Raw genomic sequence first — 18,999 nt, 5'->3', positions numbered from 1 at the left:
ACCTGACAAACTACTCGTACCACTTATAACTTCGCGAGTACTAGGTAGTACTGTGCCAGGCTAGTACGTAGTAGTACTTTAACAGGCAAGGTAAGGTACTCCCCGCCGTAGTGTTTGCCCAATTGGGCTCATTACGTCAGGTACCTTTAGGTAGGCAGCCCAGTGAAGGCAGTCCGTATGGCAACCTTGAAATACGCACGGTTCCACTTTTTCTCTTTTGCACCGCCACCTGCACGGCACCCTGCATGAGACCAATCAGATGACGGTTTATCTGCCCTACAAGACCCGCTCGTGTCTTCTCTGATTCCCAACTGATTATCTCAGCGGGGCGTGGCGCAGCAGCCGGCATCAGCCGTTCATGCCATCACCGTTCGTTCCGGAGTAATCATTTTGTAGTCATTCTCCATTCTTCACTCCATTCCTCGCTTCTTGCCGCCAGAGGCTGAGACAGAGAAGAAAAAAAACACTATCTGTCACTCTCCCACCAGGATCTTTCATCCAATCTTCGGTCAGCACTTGTCTACTTTCATTTCTGTGCCATCTCACCAGGATCCTCCGGAGCACTACTTTTCTCCTCTACTGCCTACAACCACAACCATTTCCGCCTGATCGTGCGTGTCTCAACCCCGCGGGGTCATGGATTACTCCGTCAATCTCCGCCGCAAGGATACCACCAAGGGTCCTCCCTTGAGGATCCTCTCGCTAGGTAGGGCATTTATCTCCGGCTCTTACTTTCCATACTAACTCTTATGCTCTCAACACTCAGATGGTGGCGGCGTCCGGGGCTATTCCATGCTCATTATCCTCCAAGAACTCATGTACCGTGTCTACGTTGAATGCGAAGGAAAGGCACCTCGTCGTGAGGAGATTCCCAAACCATGCGACCATTTTGATCTGATCGTTGGTACCGGAACCGGCGGTCTCATTGCCCTCATGTTGGGCCGTCTCCGCCTTGACCTCGAAACCTGCAAGGAAGTCTATGTGCGCATGACCCGCCGGGTCTTCGAAACCGACAAAACCATTGCCGGCATCCCATTTCGCTCCACCTTGTTCAAGGCCTCCAGACTCGAAGAGGCCATTCGCGAATGCGTCCGTGAACATACCGTTTTCGAGGCCGAGGGGAACGACATGACCCCCGGCAGCGCGCGAAATTCACTCGCCGGTGCCCCTTATAGCCCCAATGCGATCACCATTCCGCAGCGCTCGGGTAGTCGCGCTAGTTTCAGCACCACCAGTACGGCACATTCGTCCGGTCACAACAGTCATCGCAATTCTACATTTGTGAACGGCTTGCGGTGGGGAAACCCGGATGCGTTATTGTATGACAGTCGGGAATATCGAACCAAAACGTATGGCCTCTTGCGCTCCCACTATCATATGGACTCTACTGACTTCTTTAGCGCGGTCACCGCTCTCTACAAAGGTACTACCCGAAATGGGTCGTCTGTCATGCTCCGTTCATACGATTCCCGCAAAGAGCCCCCGCCCGAGTTCAATTGTACAATCTGGCAGGCTGGTCGGGCCACCTCGGCCACCGGAATGGCTTTCAAGCCGATCCAGATCGGCCAACACGTGTTCATTGATGAAGGGGCCGGCACCTATAATCCGGCGCCACAGGTATTGGACGAAGCGACGGTGAACGAGTGGCCGGGCCGTGAAGTAGGTGTGTTCGTCAGCGTCGGCACCGGCAAGCGACCGCCCGGCACGAACAACCGCCAACACGAGTGGTGGGAGGATTTCTTCGGGGATGCGCTGGGCTCGTTCGCGGAGGCACGTCGGCGACTGATCGCCAAAATCGAGGGCTGTGAAGACATTCATGTGGCCATGCTGCGCGACCATCTTTCGAAGCGCAACGTGAGCCAGGACAACTATTACCGATTGAATGTTGAGGTCGGGGTAGGCGAGTTCGGCATGAACGAGTGGAATCGCCTGGCGGACATCAGCACTAATACAAGGCGCTATCTGACTCGACCAGAAGTAAAGCGACAGATCCTCGATGCAGGGGTCAAGTTTGCCAAAATCAACCGACAGCATCGACGACTGGCCGACCATGCAGCGGCGACTGGAGGGAATGAGGCAGTCGAGGAGACCAGTTCCATCCTGGGCAGTCCCGTCCTGTCGGTGCAGCCTCCGTTGCCCCATCCGATGGCGGTGGAATTGCCCGCCGAATTGCCTGGCGATTTTGTTTTACGACCGATGACGGCGACCGATGATACACTCCCTGCGCATCCGACGCCGCACGATGCAGTTCTAGGGTCCCCAGCGCGTGGCTCAGGCAGTGATCTGGCCAGTCCAAGTCCCCATGAATCTTCGCGGCCTAGTTTCGAGCTGCCGTCGCATCATAACGGGGAAGAAATGCCTCCACCCGTGCCCCCGAAAACTCCCATTCCTTATCCTGACCATCCCAGTGAACTTGGGGGAATTCCCATGCCGATGCCGACAGTGATGCCTCCGATGATGACAAATAGTGGCCACGGATATTCCGGGGCGGGCGGGAAGACCCGACCGCCATATCCTATGGATGAACCCCCCGTGGTGAACAAGCAGCGGAAACCGAGTTATCATGTTCGATGAGGGAGATGATTCTATGACATGACCTGCCTAATACTCTGTGGAATGGAGAAAGAGGGGGGGCTGCTGACGTTATGGTGTCAGGATACCCGAAGAAGTCCCGTCGAAAGCATATTGGAGGAAAAGGAGGCCAGAGAGAGGAGTTTGACTGAGGACTTGACTTGATGATATTGAATCGAAGGATACCCTAATGAGTGAATGAATTTCCTATTATATTTCCACATCTGTCCAGATCTGTCCAGATCTGTTGAGAGGTCATGTTGTACTTGTAATTAAGGTATCGAGTAAGTGAAGTATGTACTGTACTGTACGTAAATGACAGACAGACAGACCCGCTGCACGTGCAGCTCAACCTTTCCTTGTGCTTCCCCAGCCTCTCTCTCTTTGTTTTTATTATTTTCTGACGGTCTATCTTACAACGACCACAAATTTGACTCACGGATATCTATCAACATCACTGCAACTTTACTTATTTACTTACTACATCGCTCCTGCTCTTTTGTATCCAGAGTCCAGACAGCCCCAGTTTTTGACAAGTAGATTAGAATGTTTATGTGATCAACCTGACACATTCCCACCCACCGGCTCACTCCACATTCCGGTGTTGTCGCAACTCAGCCACCGTCTTTCCCACGCTCTTTTCCCACGCTCTTTTCCCACGCTCTTTAGCGCCGTCTAATTATATTCGATCTTTCTTTTTCGCCCCGACTTCCTTCCTGCTCCCAACCTCAGCCTGAGACCATACACAGGAAAGGCGCAGGGTCAATTGGAAAAGAAAGAAAAAGGGGTTGTCTGCTGACTAGGTACCACCATTTCAGTCATTCACTGCTGGCAGTGTGTCTTCATCAATTCACCTCTCTCTCTCTCTCTCTCTCTCTCTCTCTCTCTCCATCTCCCATCTCCCATCTCCCATCTCTATGTGGTTCTCTCCGCTCTGAACCGCTTTCTTTCCCATTCCCTTATCTTTCTCCCGCCCTCTTCTCGATCATCATGGCTGCCACGACAACCGCCGCAGCGATGACAGCGCTCTACAACTACACCACAACAGCCGCCCTCTTGGCCGCACGAGAAACAACTACTTCCGCCGCCTCTTCCTCCTCTTCCTCGCGACCCGCCTCCTACAAAGTCGTCGGTATCTGCCTCGCCGTCGCTTCCGGCTTCTTCATCGGCACCTCTTTCGTCCTCAAGAAGATCGGCCTCCTCCGCGCCAATGTCAAATACAACGAAGAGGCCGGCGAGGGGTACGGCTACCTCAAGAACCTCTACTGGTGGGGGGGGATGACCCTCATGATCGTCGGCGAGATCTGCAATTTCGTAGCCTATGCGTTCGTTGATGCGATCCTGGTAACCCCGCTGGGCGCGCTCACCGTCGTCGTGTGTACCATCCTCTCCGCCATCTTCCTCAAGGAACGCCTCAGCTTCGTCGGCAAGGTCGGCTGTTTCTGCTGCATTATTGGCTCCGTGGTGATCCCGCTCAATGCGCCCGAGCAGTCGTCCGTCAGCGATATACAGGAGATGAAACACTATGTGATCACCCCCGGGTTTCTGTCCTATGCCGGGGTGATCATCGTCGGGTGTACCTTCGTCGCACTATACCTGGGGCCGCGATACGGGAAAAAGTCCATGTTCGTGTATCTCAGTATCTGCTCGCTGATTGGGGGGCTGAGCGTTGTTGCGACACAGGGGCTGGGCTCGGCCATTCTGGCGCAGATCAATGGGGAGTCGCAGTTCAAGGAATGGTTCTTGTATGTTCTGTTGGTGTTTGTGATAGCAACGCTTTTGACAGAAATCATTTATCTAAATGTGTGTGCTCTTCCTCTCGCCCACCTGCCCAAGGTGAATGTCTGCTGACCGAATACAGAAAGCACTGAATATCTTCAATGCTGCCCTCGTTACTCCGACCTACTACGTCTTCTTCACCAGCGCAACCATCGTCACCTCCGCCGTTTTGTTCCAGGGCTTCCACGGCTCTGTCAAAGAAATCGTCACCGTCGTCCTCGGGTTCCTACAGATCTGCGCAGGCGTGGTCTTGCTGCAGCTATCCAAATCTGCCAAAGATGTCCCCGATGCTGCCGTTTTCAAGGGCGATTTGGACCAGGTCCGCGAGGTTGCGACGCAGGAAGAACACGAATTCGAGCCCAAGGCCGACTCCATCCGCGGCGCCGCTGCCATCATCCGCCGCATTTCTACCCCACGCCGGACCATGGAGGCCGAAGAAGCCCGCCGCTATTATCACGACCGCCAGGAGGACCTACGCACTCCGCTGGCCGAGAATGAGATCGTTGAATGGGATGGACTACGCCGGCGCAAGACTGTTCTCGGCGAGGGTCCCACCATGGCAGCTCGCACACGCACCCCGTCCGTCCGTCACCATCCACTTCCACCGCTGGGTATGGCCCGCGTGCCAGAGGAGTCGAAATGCGAGGATGAGGAGGACGATGAACCGCCCCGACCGACTACGACACAGAGCAACAATTCATTCCTAGATGACCTCCGCTCACGCGCGAACAGTATTTTCCACCCGACGTGGCAACCGCTACACAAAGAGCCGTTGCATCTCTCGGAGGCTAATCCCGTGTCGCTAAAGGCCATGGAATCAATCCGCAAATACCCCGATACTCACTATGCCGGCCGAGACGGCCGTTCCATCAAGTCATCGGTCGATACTGAGAATCACAATCGCCCTCTTCCTCCTCCGAGTCCCCCTCCGCACGGAGGCGCTGAACGGCAATTTTCGTTCACCAGTGTCCTCGGACGAATGAAAGCCGGTAGCCCCGAACCTGTTGCGGCTCGTCCTGTTTCACGGCAGAGCGGCCTCCATCACCACTATCACCGCTCGTCGGGCGCAACTGAGGAAGAACGACTTGGCCTGGTGCGAGGGGATTCGAGATCGGATGACCTGGACGAGAAGGCCCTGGGCAGTGCTTATGATGACGACGATATCTGGAACGACGGACTGGACCCGTTGCCATCGGGTCAATCCCACCGAGCCGACTCTCTTGAATCGCATCGCATATTCTCCAGCGAATCACTGTATCCGGCACGACTGCGCGTGAACCCGCTGCCCCCTCTGCCCGATGAAGAACCGCTGGCTGATCCATACGCGCCAATCGGAATGGCGGGGTTACGACGCGAGTCCGACAGTAGCGCGGGAACATTCGTCTCGTCCCCGCCGACCCGCGGGAGCGGGATAGGAGGTAGCAGCGAGGGCTGGCGGAGACATCAATCAGGACGGAGCAGTGGCGGAGGGAGTGGAGGTCTTCCAGGGAAGAAGGGGGCATTTATCTAAGAACTGAGCCAAATGGTATGATATATGATATAAATGATGACTGATGAACTCGATAATGTATATATGAGGATTTGGATATATTAATGTATGTATGTGTGTACGTGTTTGATCCTTGTTGAGATTAACGCATTATCGTGATAAGCTTGTGCAAATGTATGATGGCCTGGTGAGGATGGCGCGCAAATTGCAGCATGGGGTGGGTATCTTTCAAAGTCAAGTGGTGAATGGAGTCGTAGTCGATGTCAATGTCAATGTTGGAAATGTCTTGCAGGAGCAATTGTGTATGTATGCATCATACGCCCTCTGCAGGTGTCGGTGTCACTGCCGCAGATGACGAGGAGCAGAACCCAAGCACACTCTTCTGCCTCCCTCCTAACTGAACCGCATACCTACCTTCTACGAGCCGCTTCCCAGCCTTGATACTATCCAAAGCCCTATTTTTTGTCTCAATCAGCACGGGTATTTCCTACTTACCTAACTTACTGCTTACACCTTTCCTAACTCGGATTCCCCTGTCCTGTTGAAAGACAGGGTGGCATATGCGAGGGGCGTAAAGGGGGGCAGGCAAACTTACCACTGGACCCCTACAATCTTCACCCCCTTCCATCCTCCGCGCTGGAGCTCGTTCTGGATCTTGCTAGCGGCGAGTCCACCTCCCGCGCCGCCGTTGCCCGGTCCCGCATTGGGGACTCCAATGATGACATGCGTGATCTTCCGAGAGAGGGAGAGGCTAAGGGTAGCTCCTTGAGAGACTAGGAGGCGCTTGAGAGCGTGGTCGGAGATGAGAGGGGTTGTTTGGCCGTTGATGTGGATGGTGAGGGAGCTGAAGATCTTTTTGTTGTTCATGGGTTCGATATGCAGGGATGGCGGTATAGTTTCGCATGAGGTAGATGGGGTCGTTGCAGATGTCTTTGAGGGAAGTGTTGGTGTTGTTGATTTCTTGATCGTGGTCGTGGTCGTGGTCGTCGAGGTGATGGAAGGTGTAGGTGTGGGATGAGGCTTGAAGGAAGTGGGTATGAGGGGTAGCGCAGATACATCTCCTTTTGTTGCTGTTGTCGTCGTTACTGCTGCTGCTGCCGATGCTATCTCTGTAGCCCAGTCAAGGCTATACTGCGTCTGCACCTTCGCTTTCTTCATCCCAATTGCTCTGGATTGACCACCACCACAGCCATCACTCACAGCCTCAGGGTATCCTCGTTTGCGAACCTGCCCACCAAGCATATTTCGTATATCCATCTGGCCCGTTGATGTCGATGAGGAGGAAGCCCGAACCCCCAATTGGACATGTCTCGGCCCATTATGCGCCGAGCGCAATTGCGAGTGCTTCTGAGCAGCAAAGTGCGACCCCGCACCGACGTTGTTGGAGTAGTTGCTGTTGATGTTGCTGCTGCTGTTGTTGTTGTTCCCAGAGCAAACAGAATCCGAATGAGCAGCAGCAGCAAACACCCACTCTCCCCTCCCCGCCTCCTCCTCCTCCCCACCCTCATCCCCTATTCCCTCCGCAGCAGCAGCAACAGGTGTCAAGACAGGCGAAGAAGTGCAATCCCCATCCATGGACCCAAACTGCCGCGCCAGTTTCTCCTGCCGGGTGATCCGCCATTCGCGCCCGCGGGCGCCGCCGCCATCGGCAACCTGATGACCCGTCGAGGCGGAGTTGAAGACGTCGAAAAAGCGGGCTCGAGGTTGTGGGTTCGGATTGTATGTGGATCCCTTGGAGAGTGGTGGTGGTGGCATTGTCTCTTATCTTTTTTTTTGAAGGCCGGAACCCCTCCCCTCCCTTGCAAGTTGCGCTTTTTGATTTCTGCTACTTCCCGAGAGAAGGCGCAGATTGGCTAGATTTGGGGGTTTCCTTCTCTGCAGAATCAAGTACGCGTGGGGTATATTCTGTCGGCTGTAAGTTGAGGGGGGCTGGAAGCTTTTGTCGTTCAGACTTTGGTGGTTTGTCGATTAGGTGTCGAAGGTTTCAAAATGAAAAAGAATGTTTTTGTTTACGATCCATGGATGCAGTTGGTTGCGTAGGCGGAGAGGGAGGGATGTAGTCATGTGATGATTGGGGGCGGGTCGGGGCTTATCGATAAGCTGGCTAGGTCGTTATCGTTGACTTACTGTACAATGGGAATGATGGGAATCAACTTTTTGCCTACTGGTACTGAGATGAGGAGAATGAGTACGAAATGGGTCATTCTTCCCTTCATAGTATGCACATGCTCAACATGATTCAAGGTGGGCAAAAAAAAAAAAAAACAAAACAAAACAAAAAAAATACAACCTTTCTACTCAGATGTACTAACACAGTTGTGATCTATATATCACTGACCGTGGGCAGCACTGATGCAATCATTTTCCAGATAGCAATAAAGTTACAGTACATCGCATCGCAGCGCGACACTACCTCACTGCCTGAGTCTACCTCCAATCAGAATGCGTGCTAAGATGGCAATTGACAAAGAGGGACTTCCTCTTCGCCATTATCTTAATACTCCAATCAATCCTGCTTCACGGCGCACAACGCACGCATTCCAGAGCGGCGGCGGCGGCAGCAGCAGCAGCAGAAAGACGGTGAAGCGAGGCGAATGCGTGGCTGGGTGGGCGGCCAGTGGTGTAATCAAGGGATGGAAGGATGAATGGCTGATGGATGGTCGACTTCAATCACCATTGATCAGCTGGACAAGCTATAATTAGGGGCAGATCGTCCCCTTCAGAGAGGGGCCGTGGATCGGCCGCTATGGAAGTGACATACATATGTATGTCACCTTGGAATGTGCACACACTACTCCACTACGTGCTGTAGCTCAATCCTCGACAGTTGTGCAAAGGGTCACAAACTGAAGAGATCAAAAGAATCCTAGCGGGGGAGTACAGAAACGACATCCCCAACACCACCTCCGGGTATGCTAGCGACTTGTCCTCGCAAACCGGCCAACCCAACCCTGCGTCCGCATATGCATCACGGGTCGTTGCAGCTGAAACCGACCCTGGCACAGACGCGCGAGGAGCGGCAAGGATGGCATAGAAGAAAAGCGGTCAGTCAGCCAGTCATTCAATTGAAGGCACTGCAACAGCCAGCCATGTTCTCCGGCTGCCGGTATCAACGGTAGACGGGTGCAAGGCAAGAAATGAAAGACGGAAGGGAGAAGAAAGAGAGAAAAAAAAAAAAGAAAAAAAAAGGGGCAAAAGACAAAAAGAAAGAAAATCAAGAATAAGAGGGAAAAATATCAGATGGAGGGGGAGAGAGAGAAAGATTTAGTAGATGTCCTTGCCAGCACATACGTGGTTGCCTCTGCTGCCAATCAATGCATGATCAAACTTGGCCAATCCGAAGAGTCTTAATTGTCCCCTAATATAGGTAGCTCAGATGCTGTTCTTGGATGAACAACGGGGGGGGGGAAAAGAGGAGAAGGGGTCCGTGTCGCGGGGACATGGATCCTCAGCCCGGTGGCCGACCATCGCCACCATGTATGTGTTGCACCTCTCAGTGTGTCTGTGACACCCTCTTCTTGGGGTATGGGATGATGCCATCGTGACATGCCGTATAATATTCTGGATCGAAAGGTCGCAATTGGCCCAGGCAAGGCCCCCTGTGTATCGAATCCAGATCGCTCAGGATTACCAGAGTGGAAAGTAAGCATATCTTGCTCTGTAGAATTATTCTTGGGATCTGGGAAAAAGACCACAGTAAGAAAGAAAGAAGGGAAGAAAGAAAGCCAGTGAGCAAGAAGATGGCGAGCAGGATCCCACATCCGCAATTCCCTGGTCCTCCACTAATCTAACGCAAGGCAGACCACCTGCGCAGTCGATCGTGCACGGGTAACTCGCCGGAACATGCAATGTAAGGTTAATTACTGCGTGCAGCCCGCCCTCCACCACCGAAAAGCGACTTCGGATCATCAGATGATGAAGGATTTACCCGTCTCGCCCCAAAGAACAGTAGAAACATATCTTAAGGCCGTAGACGGCCTTTGATTGGCTCATTGGTTATAGCCATGGCGGCCCTCGTAGTCGGACACGGATGGACGAAGAAAGGCGACTCGGTCTGAGCTGGGTTGTTATGGTCGGTCGATGGGATCGAGGACTTCTGGGCGCTTTCGACAAGTGCCGAACAAATACGGAAAGGGCAGGAGGAATACTCAGTAAGTAGAGCCAATCGCAAAGATAGGCCGCAGTATCATTGCAAAAATCGACTAACATTCCGGTCATTGAATCCCTGCGCGAAATCAGGTATTGTAAGCGCCGGCCGGTGGACGAATGGAGTAAAATTAGTCCCTGCTCGGAGCTGACGTCCTTGGGGGCCATTCCCTAACCCTTCTCGACTCGATGATCCGCACGGTATTCGTGTCTTCTGAGGCCGGAGAGTACGGTAGTACTTGAAGTTGATTATGAGATTGATGATACGAGAATGATGTGGTGGTGGTGCAAATTGTCCGGTCGGAACAAAGAATTCAGATGGAATCCGTTCTCTTGATCGGTTATTCCCGCATCGCCTATCAGTAAGTTAATGCATAGGTCGCACTGCAGGCGGAGATTTGTCTTTGCCCTTCCCCCCCCCGAAGGGGTCTTCAGACAGTGAAGGGGGTTATTACTTGCTAGTTCGTTATCGATGGCCTCGGCTCGAACCCTCTCAGCCCCGGATGGGCGGATGGAAAATGAGGGAGGGAGGAAGGAGAAAGTCGGAGCTCCCGGTCAGTTCCCCCACCCGTGCTAGTCATCGTCGGAGCTGCACTGTTGTGCATCCGGCTGGAAGTCTGTAGGGTACGGAGAAGAATTGTCAGACAGCTGAAGAATTCTTAGACTAGGCGCGAGGCAACCTGGAAGGGTGGTTCGTTGCTTGCGCTTGCATGGCAGCTGCAGGTACAGCCGAGGATTTGACAGGTAAAATCATGGCTAGCCCAACGCAACCTTCCTAAAAGTTAATTAGTACTGAGTCTGGTCAGTATAGTCCTTACTTACGCCAGTGACCAGTCCGACTGAATCGACCCAAAGCTACATCCTAGGAAGGAGATTAATCTTGAAAGTAGAAGAATCCTTGGGCTATCGTACTAGAGTGTAACTTACGCACTCATAGGAGGACAGCAGCGAATGAGTCGAATTCGTTCCCCACATCTGCACCCGGAATAATTCCTCACCTTCGAGGAAAGCGAGACACAGCCGGACCGGTCATCACGAATCAGCCCCAAGCCTTTTCGTCCTGAATGGTGCATCGAATGAGCAAGACGGCGCGCGATCCCCGGCCGTGATTGATCTGATTTGATCCCCGTGCATTTACGCAGTTCGTCCTAGCGTGGCAGGGATAGGCCCGGATGCTGAAGGGGCCGGCGGTTGACTCCGTTGAGCCCGTTCACTTTTTAGTGAGCCGCTAGTATGTTAGTCTTTCTTTTCTGTCAGTGTGTCACAGTCAGTGAGTGTCAATGGTGAAATGTCAATTGCCAACCATCTGGCTGATTGGAATTTCCAATGAAGTGGGGGGGGCGGGGAGAGGGGGGAGGGGAAACTACTGAAAGAGAGGGAGTAGGCCGAGATGAATTAATGGTGGGGATCGGAAGAGATCATTGGTGTGTGCACTGGATGGAAATCTTTAGCCCATCAAGCTAAATGGACCGAACTAAATGAACTAAAAAAGCCTCCAAGCTTGATCAGGCGCAGACTTAGCGCAGAGCCATCAATGATCCCTGGGCTGGACCGCTGACGGTGGGAAGATACAATAATAGTCTGTAGTAGTGAGAATGAATGATGCTGATTGATGCTGCTGATGCTAACTACCTCTGCCTGCTAATGACAGGCGGCTAGGATGCCTGCCAACTGGGAGAATACTTGAGGTCAAACTGATTTGCTTTGACACTTACTTACGTAACGGCACTATTGTATGCCTGCCTCTTAGTGCCTATGGTTAAATCCTCCCTGTAACTCCGAACGGATCCCTTGAACTGGGAATGAGTGTTGTTCTGCATCCCCCTATTCATTTCTCATTTGTTTCCCTCTCTTTCTCTCTCTCAATTTGTCTTATTCCGCTCTTTTGCTATATTGTTGGGGAAGATTGATTCCCAGTTGGGACTATATTACTATCTCCTATCTATATCTTGTCCTACGCAGGCCAATTCTCCGAATCGGGAGAGTATAAAGGTGACTATACCTACGAATGAGTATGTACATAGGTATTAACCGGGCTGGACCCCGCAGGTAGGTAAGTTGGTATGTAACCTTGTATGTAAGTATGTATGTACGACGGCTGCGGGAGTCGGCCCGTCCGTAGCAGACTCCCCTTCCCTTCCCTCTTGGTTCCCTCTCGGCCTTTGATTGTCCCATCATTTGAGGTTTAACTCCGTACGGAGTACTTATAATGATACCTGACACGGGATAATAACCGGGGTCTGATGGTATTTCACTGACATCTTAATTCTCAGCTGTCTCTCGAACCTAGTCTCTAGGAAAACTTGACAGGGTTGTAGTCAAGTTGTCAGAGCTTTGGTAGGGTAGTACCTACTGTGTAAGTAGGTACAATACAGACTGCAGTTCGCATCAACAGGTTGATCATAATTTTAGCCCTGGACTTATCTCCACAGGATCATCCTCTTCATCCCACACATCGTCCATAGTTCGTGTCAGACTCAACACGGACCGCGCAGCGCATTGTGCTTTTTCGATGTGCATACAGTGAAGCTCCCCTCCGCCCTATACCTGCATAATTGCCGGCAGGAAGGCCATGTTTTGACTTGGATGTAAGCTGAAGCATGTGGTATGCTGGATGATGTTTTCTCTATTCCGGTAATCAGCAATCGAGATCAGAGCACATGAACACGAGGCAGCAACAGACTTGACAGAAGAGAGAAACGGTGGAATGTTACAGTAATCTGGAACGTTCGAGAAGGAAGTGCAAAGCTAATTTGGTAGACGCGCTGAACAGTACAAGAAGAGCAGCAACAAAGATTCGTTTGATTCTCGAGGTAGAGAAGGCAGATCAAGAAGAAAGAACGTGAGAGCTTTCAGTGGGAAGGGCACACTCCCCCCTCCCCCCTTCCGTCATCTCTACTCTACACCTCCACCTCCGCCACCACCACTCCTACTGAGGACCACGTCTTCTCATCCACTTCCTGTACGACATTTGTCCCTGACCTGTCAGCTTCATTCTTCATTGCTCCCACCACCACGAGTCATGGAGGGTGGAAAAGAAGAAAGAAAGAAAGAAAGAAAGAGGGGAGAAAGGAAGCAAAAGAAAGACAAGACCTTGTTCGAACAATGGAGGCGCGCTATCCGTACAGTACCTCTGAGTCCGTCGAGAATAATTCATAGGCCAGTGACCGAACAGCAAGCAGCAACAACAAAAGAAAGGTGGGGTTGGGCCGCCCAAGTGGGACATCGTCGCTGCACCTCTTCTCCACTATCTACACGCAAGGGGTTGCGAGGAGGTGCTGCAGCAAGTGCAGGAAGAAGCTTCCCGGGCCTATCACCAGCCCTGGCGCCATCAGCCGAGCATGGACAGCTGGAATGATAGGGCTTGTCAGTCAAATGACAGTCTTCCTCCCCCCTCCCTTTGATCCCCCCCTTCTTGCCCAAATCAGACTTTCGATGTCATTCTCATCGCGATGAAACCAGCGGTGAGGCCTGGAGTCACTTTTTTGTCCTTCTCTCCAGCTTCTCGCTCTTGTTGGTCACCGTTGTTCATTGCCCTTGCGCCTGAACACGCCTGAAATCCGGGTTGTGACTTACACCGATTCGTCTGGACCCCGGATTCAATTTCTGAGGCAATTCTTTTCAGAAAAATGCGATGAAGAGCGGGAAACGTGGAAAGACATGGCCAAAAGAACAACTCAGATGAAGGCCTGGCAGTCCAGAAGGTGGCGGCTCATGCCTCTCACCGTCTCCATCGATCCATTAAGATCACTATATTGATGATGGTACGCGCGCCTCCGTTCATAGTTCGCAACACTCCGTAGTGGGCATGGATCCCCCATCCGGATCGTGCGGAGCAGTTAACTAGTTGGTGCTCTAATGGTTGACGAGCGATGCTATACGGCGGAGAATATAGCTAAAAGGTCGTTCGTGAGCACGAAATTACTACTTCGGTATCGGAGGGGCAAAAAAGCCATCATTCCACGAGAACTAGCGTTCCATCTTGTACTGTACTCAATCTAGAAAGGAGGATCACCAGAATTTCCGTCGCCTCTCTGTACGACCTTCCTGGTGAAGATCCAAGACAGATGACGGTATTGAGGTACTCGTTTTGTACGAGGAGGCCGCCTTCCAGGTATTCATCGTTGATTCTGACGTAGATCAATCAGGCTGGAAAGCCGCCCGAGCCCGCAAGATTTAAGCTGACCTACCTAAGATGGAAATTAACTCCAGATCTCTCAGCTTCGTTTTGTGAAACACCAACCAAGACCCAGCGATCTCTGACCTCACCCCCCGGTCGTGTGGAGCCAATGGTAAACGCCAGTTGATCTCTCAAGCGGAGAATTATTGCTATGGTGGCCAGGGTCATGATCCCTAACTACCCGGGATTGGGCTTTCTTGACCGACTCGCGAGCTTGAGCTCTCCTTCTGATGTATCCAAGGAGCCGCCTCGCCAGGTGAAATGAACATCTTTTCATTCTTTGCTTCTGCGTGAAGATTCCTTATTCAACTAAGCTATTGATGAAACAGGCGAAATTCTGTGAATCTTGAGTTGTTGGAAAGTCTTACGGCAACCTATCTTTGATCATTGCATTGCTGTTCGAAATAGTGTCATTTGAATAGTATGAATGTGTGTGTGTGTGGCGGAGAAAGAGACACGAATGACCGAACGGCTTTTGTATAGCATCACTCTTTCCTTGGCCAAATTCCCCTAATCCAGAAATTTAGCTTGATGAACCGAATTAAAATGAGACAGACCAAGACTCACTCCTCTCCCCCTCCCCCAGGTAAATAACACTGCATATTCACAGTCGGCCGGGAAAAAGGTGACTAAGAATCCGCAACGAGGTGAGAATCAACAACTGGTGTTTACTCCGCTGTTGATTAACCTAAAACAGTAAGGTTGTTAGTAGTTAATGGACTGGATGACAGACTGACAGACTGACAAACTGACAGGGCTCATCCCCGACCGACCAATTCAGAATATGGATAGTGCTCTTGAAGGATGATGGGGTGGGAGGGAAAAATCGAAGAACACAGACCTGATCGACTGTTGCTTGCACGCCACTTCTGCCTGCGTGGTGCACTCTGGTCCAGTGGTTTGGTCTGCCATCTGCATGTATCCCTGCCAATCCGGCCCTATCCTGGTCGATTTCTTCTGTTGCGCTGTGTAACCCAGGGATCGCCTCGCTTGCTTGCAGTATATTCTACTCTGGACTGCGTTGGAAAAATGAGTTTATCTGGCTGGGAACAGTGTCCGTAGCTACCTACCGTGTGTCTGTCTAGTTGACTACTAACCTAGATAGGGACTACTGATAGGAACGAACCACTGGGTAGGGTAGTAACTGGTACTAGGTACGGTATGAGTTAACTATCTACTAGGTACCTTAGAGTCTGGAGTACCTCGAATAGATAGCCCTGTATACTTCTTCGGTCAGAGTAGCACCGGGGTGAAATCAATTAATTGAACAAATTATCATTCCTTTAGCCCCTCTCTCTTGGCCCATCAAGCTCACCTTTTTTCCAAATCCAATAATCCCTTGACTCGTGATCGCCTCTCACCCCCTCGTTGTCGCTCTCTTGCTCGTCCGCGTCCCTACCTCAAAATACGTCGGATCTATTTAATTTGACTCTCGTCATCGTCCTCCACCGACTTGCCTCGTTTCCGATTTCCTATCTTCCGCCATGATCAGTCACAGAAGACTGGTTGATTTGGATGACTTGTCATCCCCACCTGCGAAAGGGGCCGTGTTCCAGGCGGGGCCCACCTCCAGATCGCCCCCAACAGCTTGGAGTTGTTAACAACGATGACGATGACGGTAATAATGGTGATAATACGGAGTAGAAATTATGATAATAATCATAATGGTAACCATAATAAAAATCATAATTTTGATAAAACCATTAAGTATCGCATCCAACCCCCCCCCACATCATCATGAGCCAAGTCTAGCTAGCTGATGATAGTAGGGTGCACACAGACCTGAATAATGGATCCTCCATCCGCTTCACATCTTACGAAAGGGGAAGACAGATGATGAAGGAGTTGAGAAGGGAAGAGTAATTGCAATTTACGGTGGTGATGGATTACAACTAGGTAAGGAACGCGAAGACAGAGAGAGGAGGGGGGGGGGGGGGGAAAAGAGCCCAGTGCCAGTCCAAGAAGGCTGGCTCCACTTGGCTAGTCAGGCTATTGCTTGGACTGGCGCTCTCTAGCCTTGTCGCGGAAGACTTCCTGAATTCCAAGCAAATGAAAAGATCTGAAGTTGGAGTCTGATGATTCATTCTGATTGAGATTGAATAGAAACTAAAGAGTCCTCCGGACCATCTTTGTGATCGGTCCCATCATAATCATAATACCTATTGTCATATTCACTATTCCTGTTATGTCATCAGCTGGTAGACCATTTGCGACCGAGAAGAATCCCAGCATTCGGCTCATCGGCGTCGGAGAAGTACAATACTACTAGTAGCTAAGTTAGTGTAATAATGCAAATGAGCGCCCACGGCATGCTTCGGAATAAAACAATGTGATCCTGTGCCGTAAAGTACAATGAGGAGAGTGAAAGCACATTTTCCATTACCCATCTAGGATGCGCCGCGTCAACGATCAGTTGAGAAGAACTAGAGCAGCCGTGCAGGGTAAGGCAATTGTGGTTGAGCTGCTCCAGGCATTAGTTATATGTCGTATCTCATCCCTTGTAAAAGCTTCTTATCCACGACTTTCCATTTTCGACCGATATGATTATTGTTTCCTTTTCTTCTTCTTTTTTTTCTCCTCATGCTGCTCAAGTCACCGCCATTCCTCCCTTCCTTTCTTTCGGGTGGGTGACTCTGTATTCTCCCGCTGACCGTTGTCGTTCGTGGATGATGGCTAAGAGATAGGTTTGGTTCTAGGGTAGGGTAAGATCTTCAAAGCTTTGTCGCTTCCGATAGTTTTGGGGGTGGTCTGTGTCGAACCGCTTCCCGCTGCTTTACATGCTGGGACGATCCACTGCACCGTTTAGAGTGCGCAAATCTTGCATCCATCTAATGGAAACCCCCCCCCCTCCCATTCTATTGTTCTTTCGACTGACGATAACTGGCAATGACTGGCATTCCCTGTAGACCATCTCACTAGAGCGGATGGATCCCTGCTAGTTCTATATTACTCACATTAAGAAAATGGTCTTTTGGGCAAAATGGAAGGGGGAAGGGGGAAAAAGACTGGAGAGAAAGCGACTTTACCCCTAGGCGCTGAGTTGCGCAAATAAACCCGCCCACCGCCCCCTCTCTCTATTTTCTCCACTGGCGCAGGGTACTTACTATATGATGGGATGAGAGGCAGTGAGCTAGCTTGCTACAGATGTGTGTTCTCAGTATCCAGAAGAAGCAATCGATTACCAGCCGGTACGATCGCAGTACAAACTGAGTACCATACCGGTACACTCATTCCCTCCATCTCTGGCTTTGTCATACATGCATTCTCAAGTTGTAGAACTTATCTGGTTATGGATGATCTCGACCGCCGTCAGCACTCTATGCACCCAACAGACTGCTTCGTGCGTTCTCACGATCAACCTTGACGAGATTAAGAATACCTTACAGCAGGATGTGAAGCAGGCTAGCAGGCCAGCCGGCCAACCGACTGACCGATCCTATGCCCGAAGCACAAAAAGCATGATTATCATTGACTGCATGCTCATACTCATAGTTCTCAACGTCCTCGAATTTAAGTTGCTTACTGCCTCTTTCACCACGTAGTGTTACTATCTAACCCACCTAGTCAAGCACGGTACCTTTTTTACAGTAATCACAGCGTACCTAGGTTGCCAGTCATTCCAGACCATGGATTTGACCATTGGTTCGCCGCTTCGTGGCCGAGCTTACCCATGGTCGATTCTTTCTTTGAACTTTGGGTACGCTGAGTGGGACCCGCGGCCATCGTGGAGACAACTGCTCGAACCTGGAACACGCGCCTGTCATTATTAATATTGTTATTGTTAATACATTTTCTTTTGTTTTTTCCCCTTCTTTCCCTCGATGCTTTGCTTTTCTTTTCTTTTGTTTTTTTCTCTTGGTTCTTATTTCTTTTTTCTATTTTCTTTTTGGCGGCTGCTGCTGCTATGCTGCCCTCGCCGCGGCTTCTTCTTTTCCTGCTTCCGTGGGCCTTTCAATCGGTAACGGTCTCGGCTGCCTAGTCTCGGCAGGTTCTTGAATTTGTTGTTCAGAGATACATGCGGGGTCCTGTGCTTATCAAACTACAGAACACTCTGTTGTAGAATGTCTTTCGGAGATTATCTACTCAGGATAGCGAGTCGAAGAATATGGCACGAACGAGCATGGAAAAGCCCCCGGCAGAAGCAAAGAGTGCCAGCCTGTGCTCTGTAGCTACAAGCACTATCTAACTACTAAAGATACTACCTAGGTACAGTACTCCGTGCTAAAGTATCCTCGCCGTCTCCGTGCCCAGTGGCTACTAGGTACTACCTAGGTAGGTACCAGTCCTCCGTACTGTATCCTCCTCCAATTAGATTACTAGTCTAAGCATCAACCCGGCAGCGCAGGACGATCGAATGACTTACAGCAGTGCGCGATCCATCCGTCCCAACAGTTCACCGTGTGGCCCCTCACGCACCGCCCGGAGTCCAGAAGTCACTCTCATGGTCTCACCACCTTTTTCCTTTTTTCTTTTTCCCCTTCCCTTTTCCATTTTTCCTAGTGGGTTTCTTCCTTTCCTTGACAGATGGTCATAGTATTATGCTTAGTATTGTTCTCGAAATTCGACTTGGTTTATCAAGTTTTTCTCCCTCATTACCCCCTGTTCTCTTATTATTGTCTACTATCTAGTGGTGATCCCCTCTTGCTCCATCGTCTCCCGAGTGAGATTGGCATGAGAGATTCGAACCTCTACCTGGATCATTCTGATTTCCATTTGCAATCGTAATTAGATGTATGTACGGAGCAGATGTAGATAATATTAGGAGTTCACATTGTGCTTTCCCAACGCGATCGATGAATGAAAGTGATCGGCTTCTGCTTCACCCGCAATCAAT

General features: G+C 51.0%; 5 protein-coding genes across 5 annotated transcripts; 3 read left to right on the top strand and 2 right to left on the bottom strand.

Moving 5' to 3' along the window:
* Positions 1-401: 401 nt before the first annotated feature.
* On the top strand, positions 402-2,886 carry BO95DRAFT_438882 (putative Patatin-like serine hydrolase). The gene is made up of 3 exons (XM_025585609.1): positions 402-706; positions 767-1,349; positions 1,401-2,886. The coding sequence occupies exons 1-3, from the start codon at positions 637-639 to the stop codon at positions 2,572-2,574; spliced, it is 1,827 nt and encodes a 608-aa protein (XP_025446657.1). The 5' UTR covers positions 402-636; the 3' UTR covers positions 2,575-2,886.
* A 783-nt stretch (positions 2,887-3,669) lies between these two features.
* BO95DRAFT_327558 (DUF803 domain membrane protein) lies at positions 3,670-5,461 on the top strand (the record flags this gene model as incomplete). Its single annotated transcript, XM_025581871.1, has 2 exons — positions 3,670-4,374; positions 4,433-5,461. Coding segments are annotated over 2 exons (1,734 nt in total), but the record flags the coding sequence as incomplete, so codon positions are not given.
* A 684-nt stretch (positions 5,462-6,145) lies between these two features.
* On the bottom strand, positions 6,146-8,090 carry BO95DRAFT_503320 (uncharacterized protein). Its single transcript, XM_025591083.1, has one exon. The coding sequence runs from the start codon at positions 7,592-7,594 to the stop codon at positions 6,431-6,433; it is 1,164 nt and encodes a 387-aa protein (XP_025446655.1). The 5' UTR covers positions 7,595-8,090; the 3' UTR covers positions 6,146-6,430.
* An 828-nt stretch (positions 8,091-8,918) lies between these two features.
* BO95DRAFT_222762 (uncharacterized protein) lies at positions 8,919-9,717 on the bottom strand. The gene has a single exon (XM_025581208.1). It carries the CDS (start codon positions 9,598-9,600, stop codon positions 9,187-9,189), a length of 414 nt encoding a protein of 137 aa, XP_025446654.1. The 5' UTR covers positions 9,601-9,717; the 3' UTR covers positions 8,919-9,186.
* Positions 9,718-17,887: 8,170 nt separating this feature from the next.
* On the top strand, positions 17,888-18,548 carry BO95DRAFT_222683 (uncharacterized protein). Its single transcript, XM_025581207.1, has 3 exons — positions 17,888-18,123; positions 18,211-18,437; positions 18,511-18,548. The coding sequence occupies exons 1-2, from the start codon at positions 17,987-17,989 to the stop codon at positions 18,332-18,334; spliced, it is 261 nt and encodes an 86-aa protein (XP_025446653.1). The 5' UTR covers positions 17,888-17,986; the 3' UTR covers positions 18,335-18,437; positions 18,511-18,548.
* The last annotated feature ends 451 nt before the right edge of the window (positions 18,549-18,999 follow it).

Source organism: Aspergillus brunneoviolaceus (genome assembly GCF_003184695.1).
Source record: "Aspergillus brunneoviolaceus CBS 621.78 unplaced genomic scaffold BO95scaffold_6, whole genome shotgun sequence".
Taxonomy (NCBI): Eukaryota; Fungi; Ascomycota; class Eurotiomycetes; order Eurotiales; family Aspergillaceae; genus Aspergillus; species Aspergillus brunneoviolaceus.
This window is presented reverse-complemented; position numbering and strand designations above follow the sequence as displayed.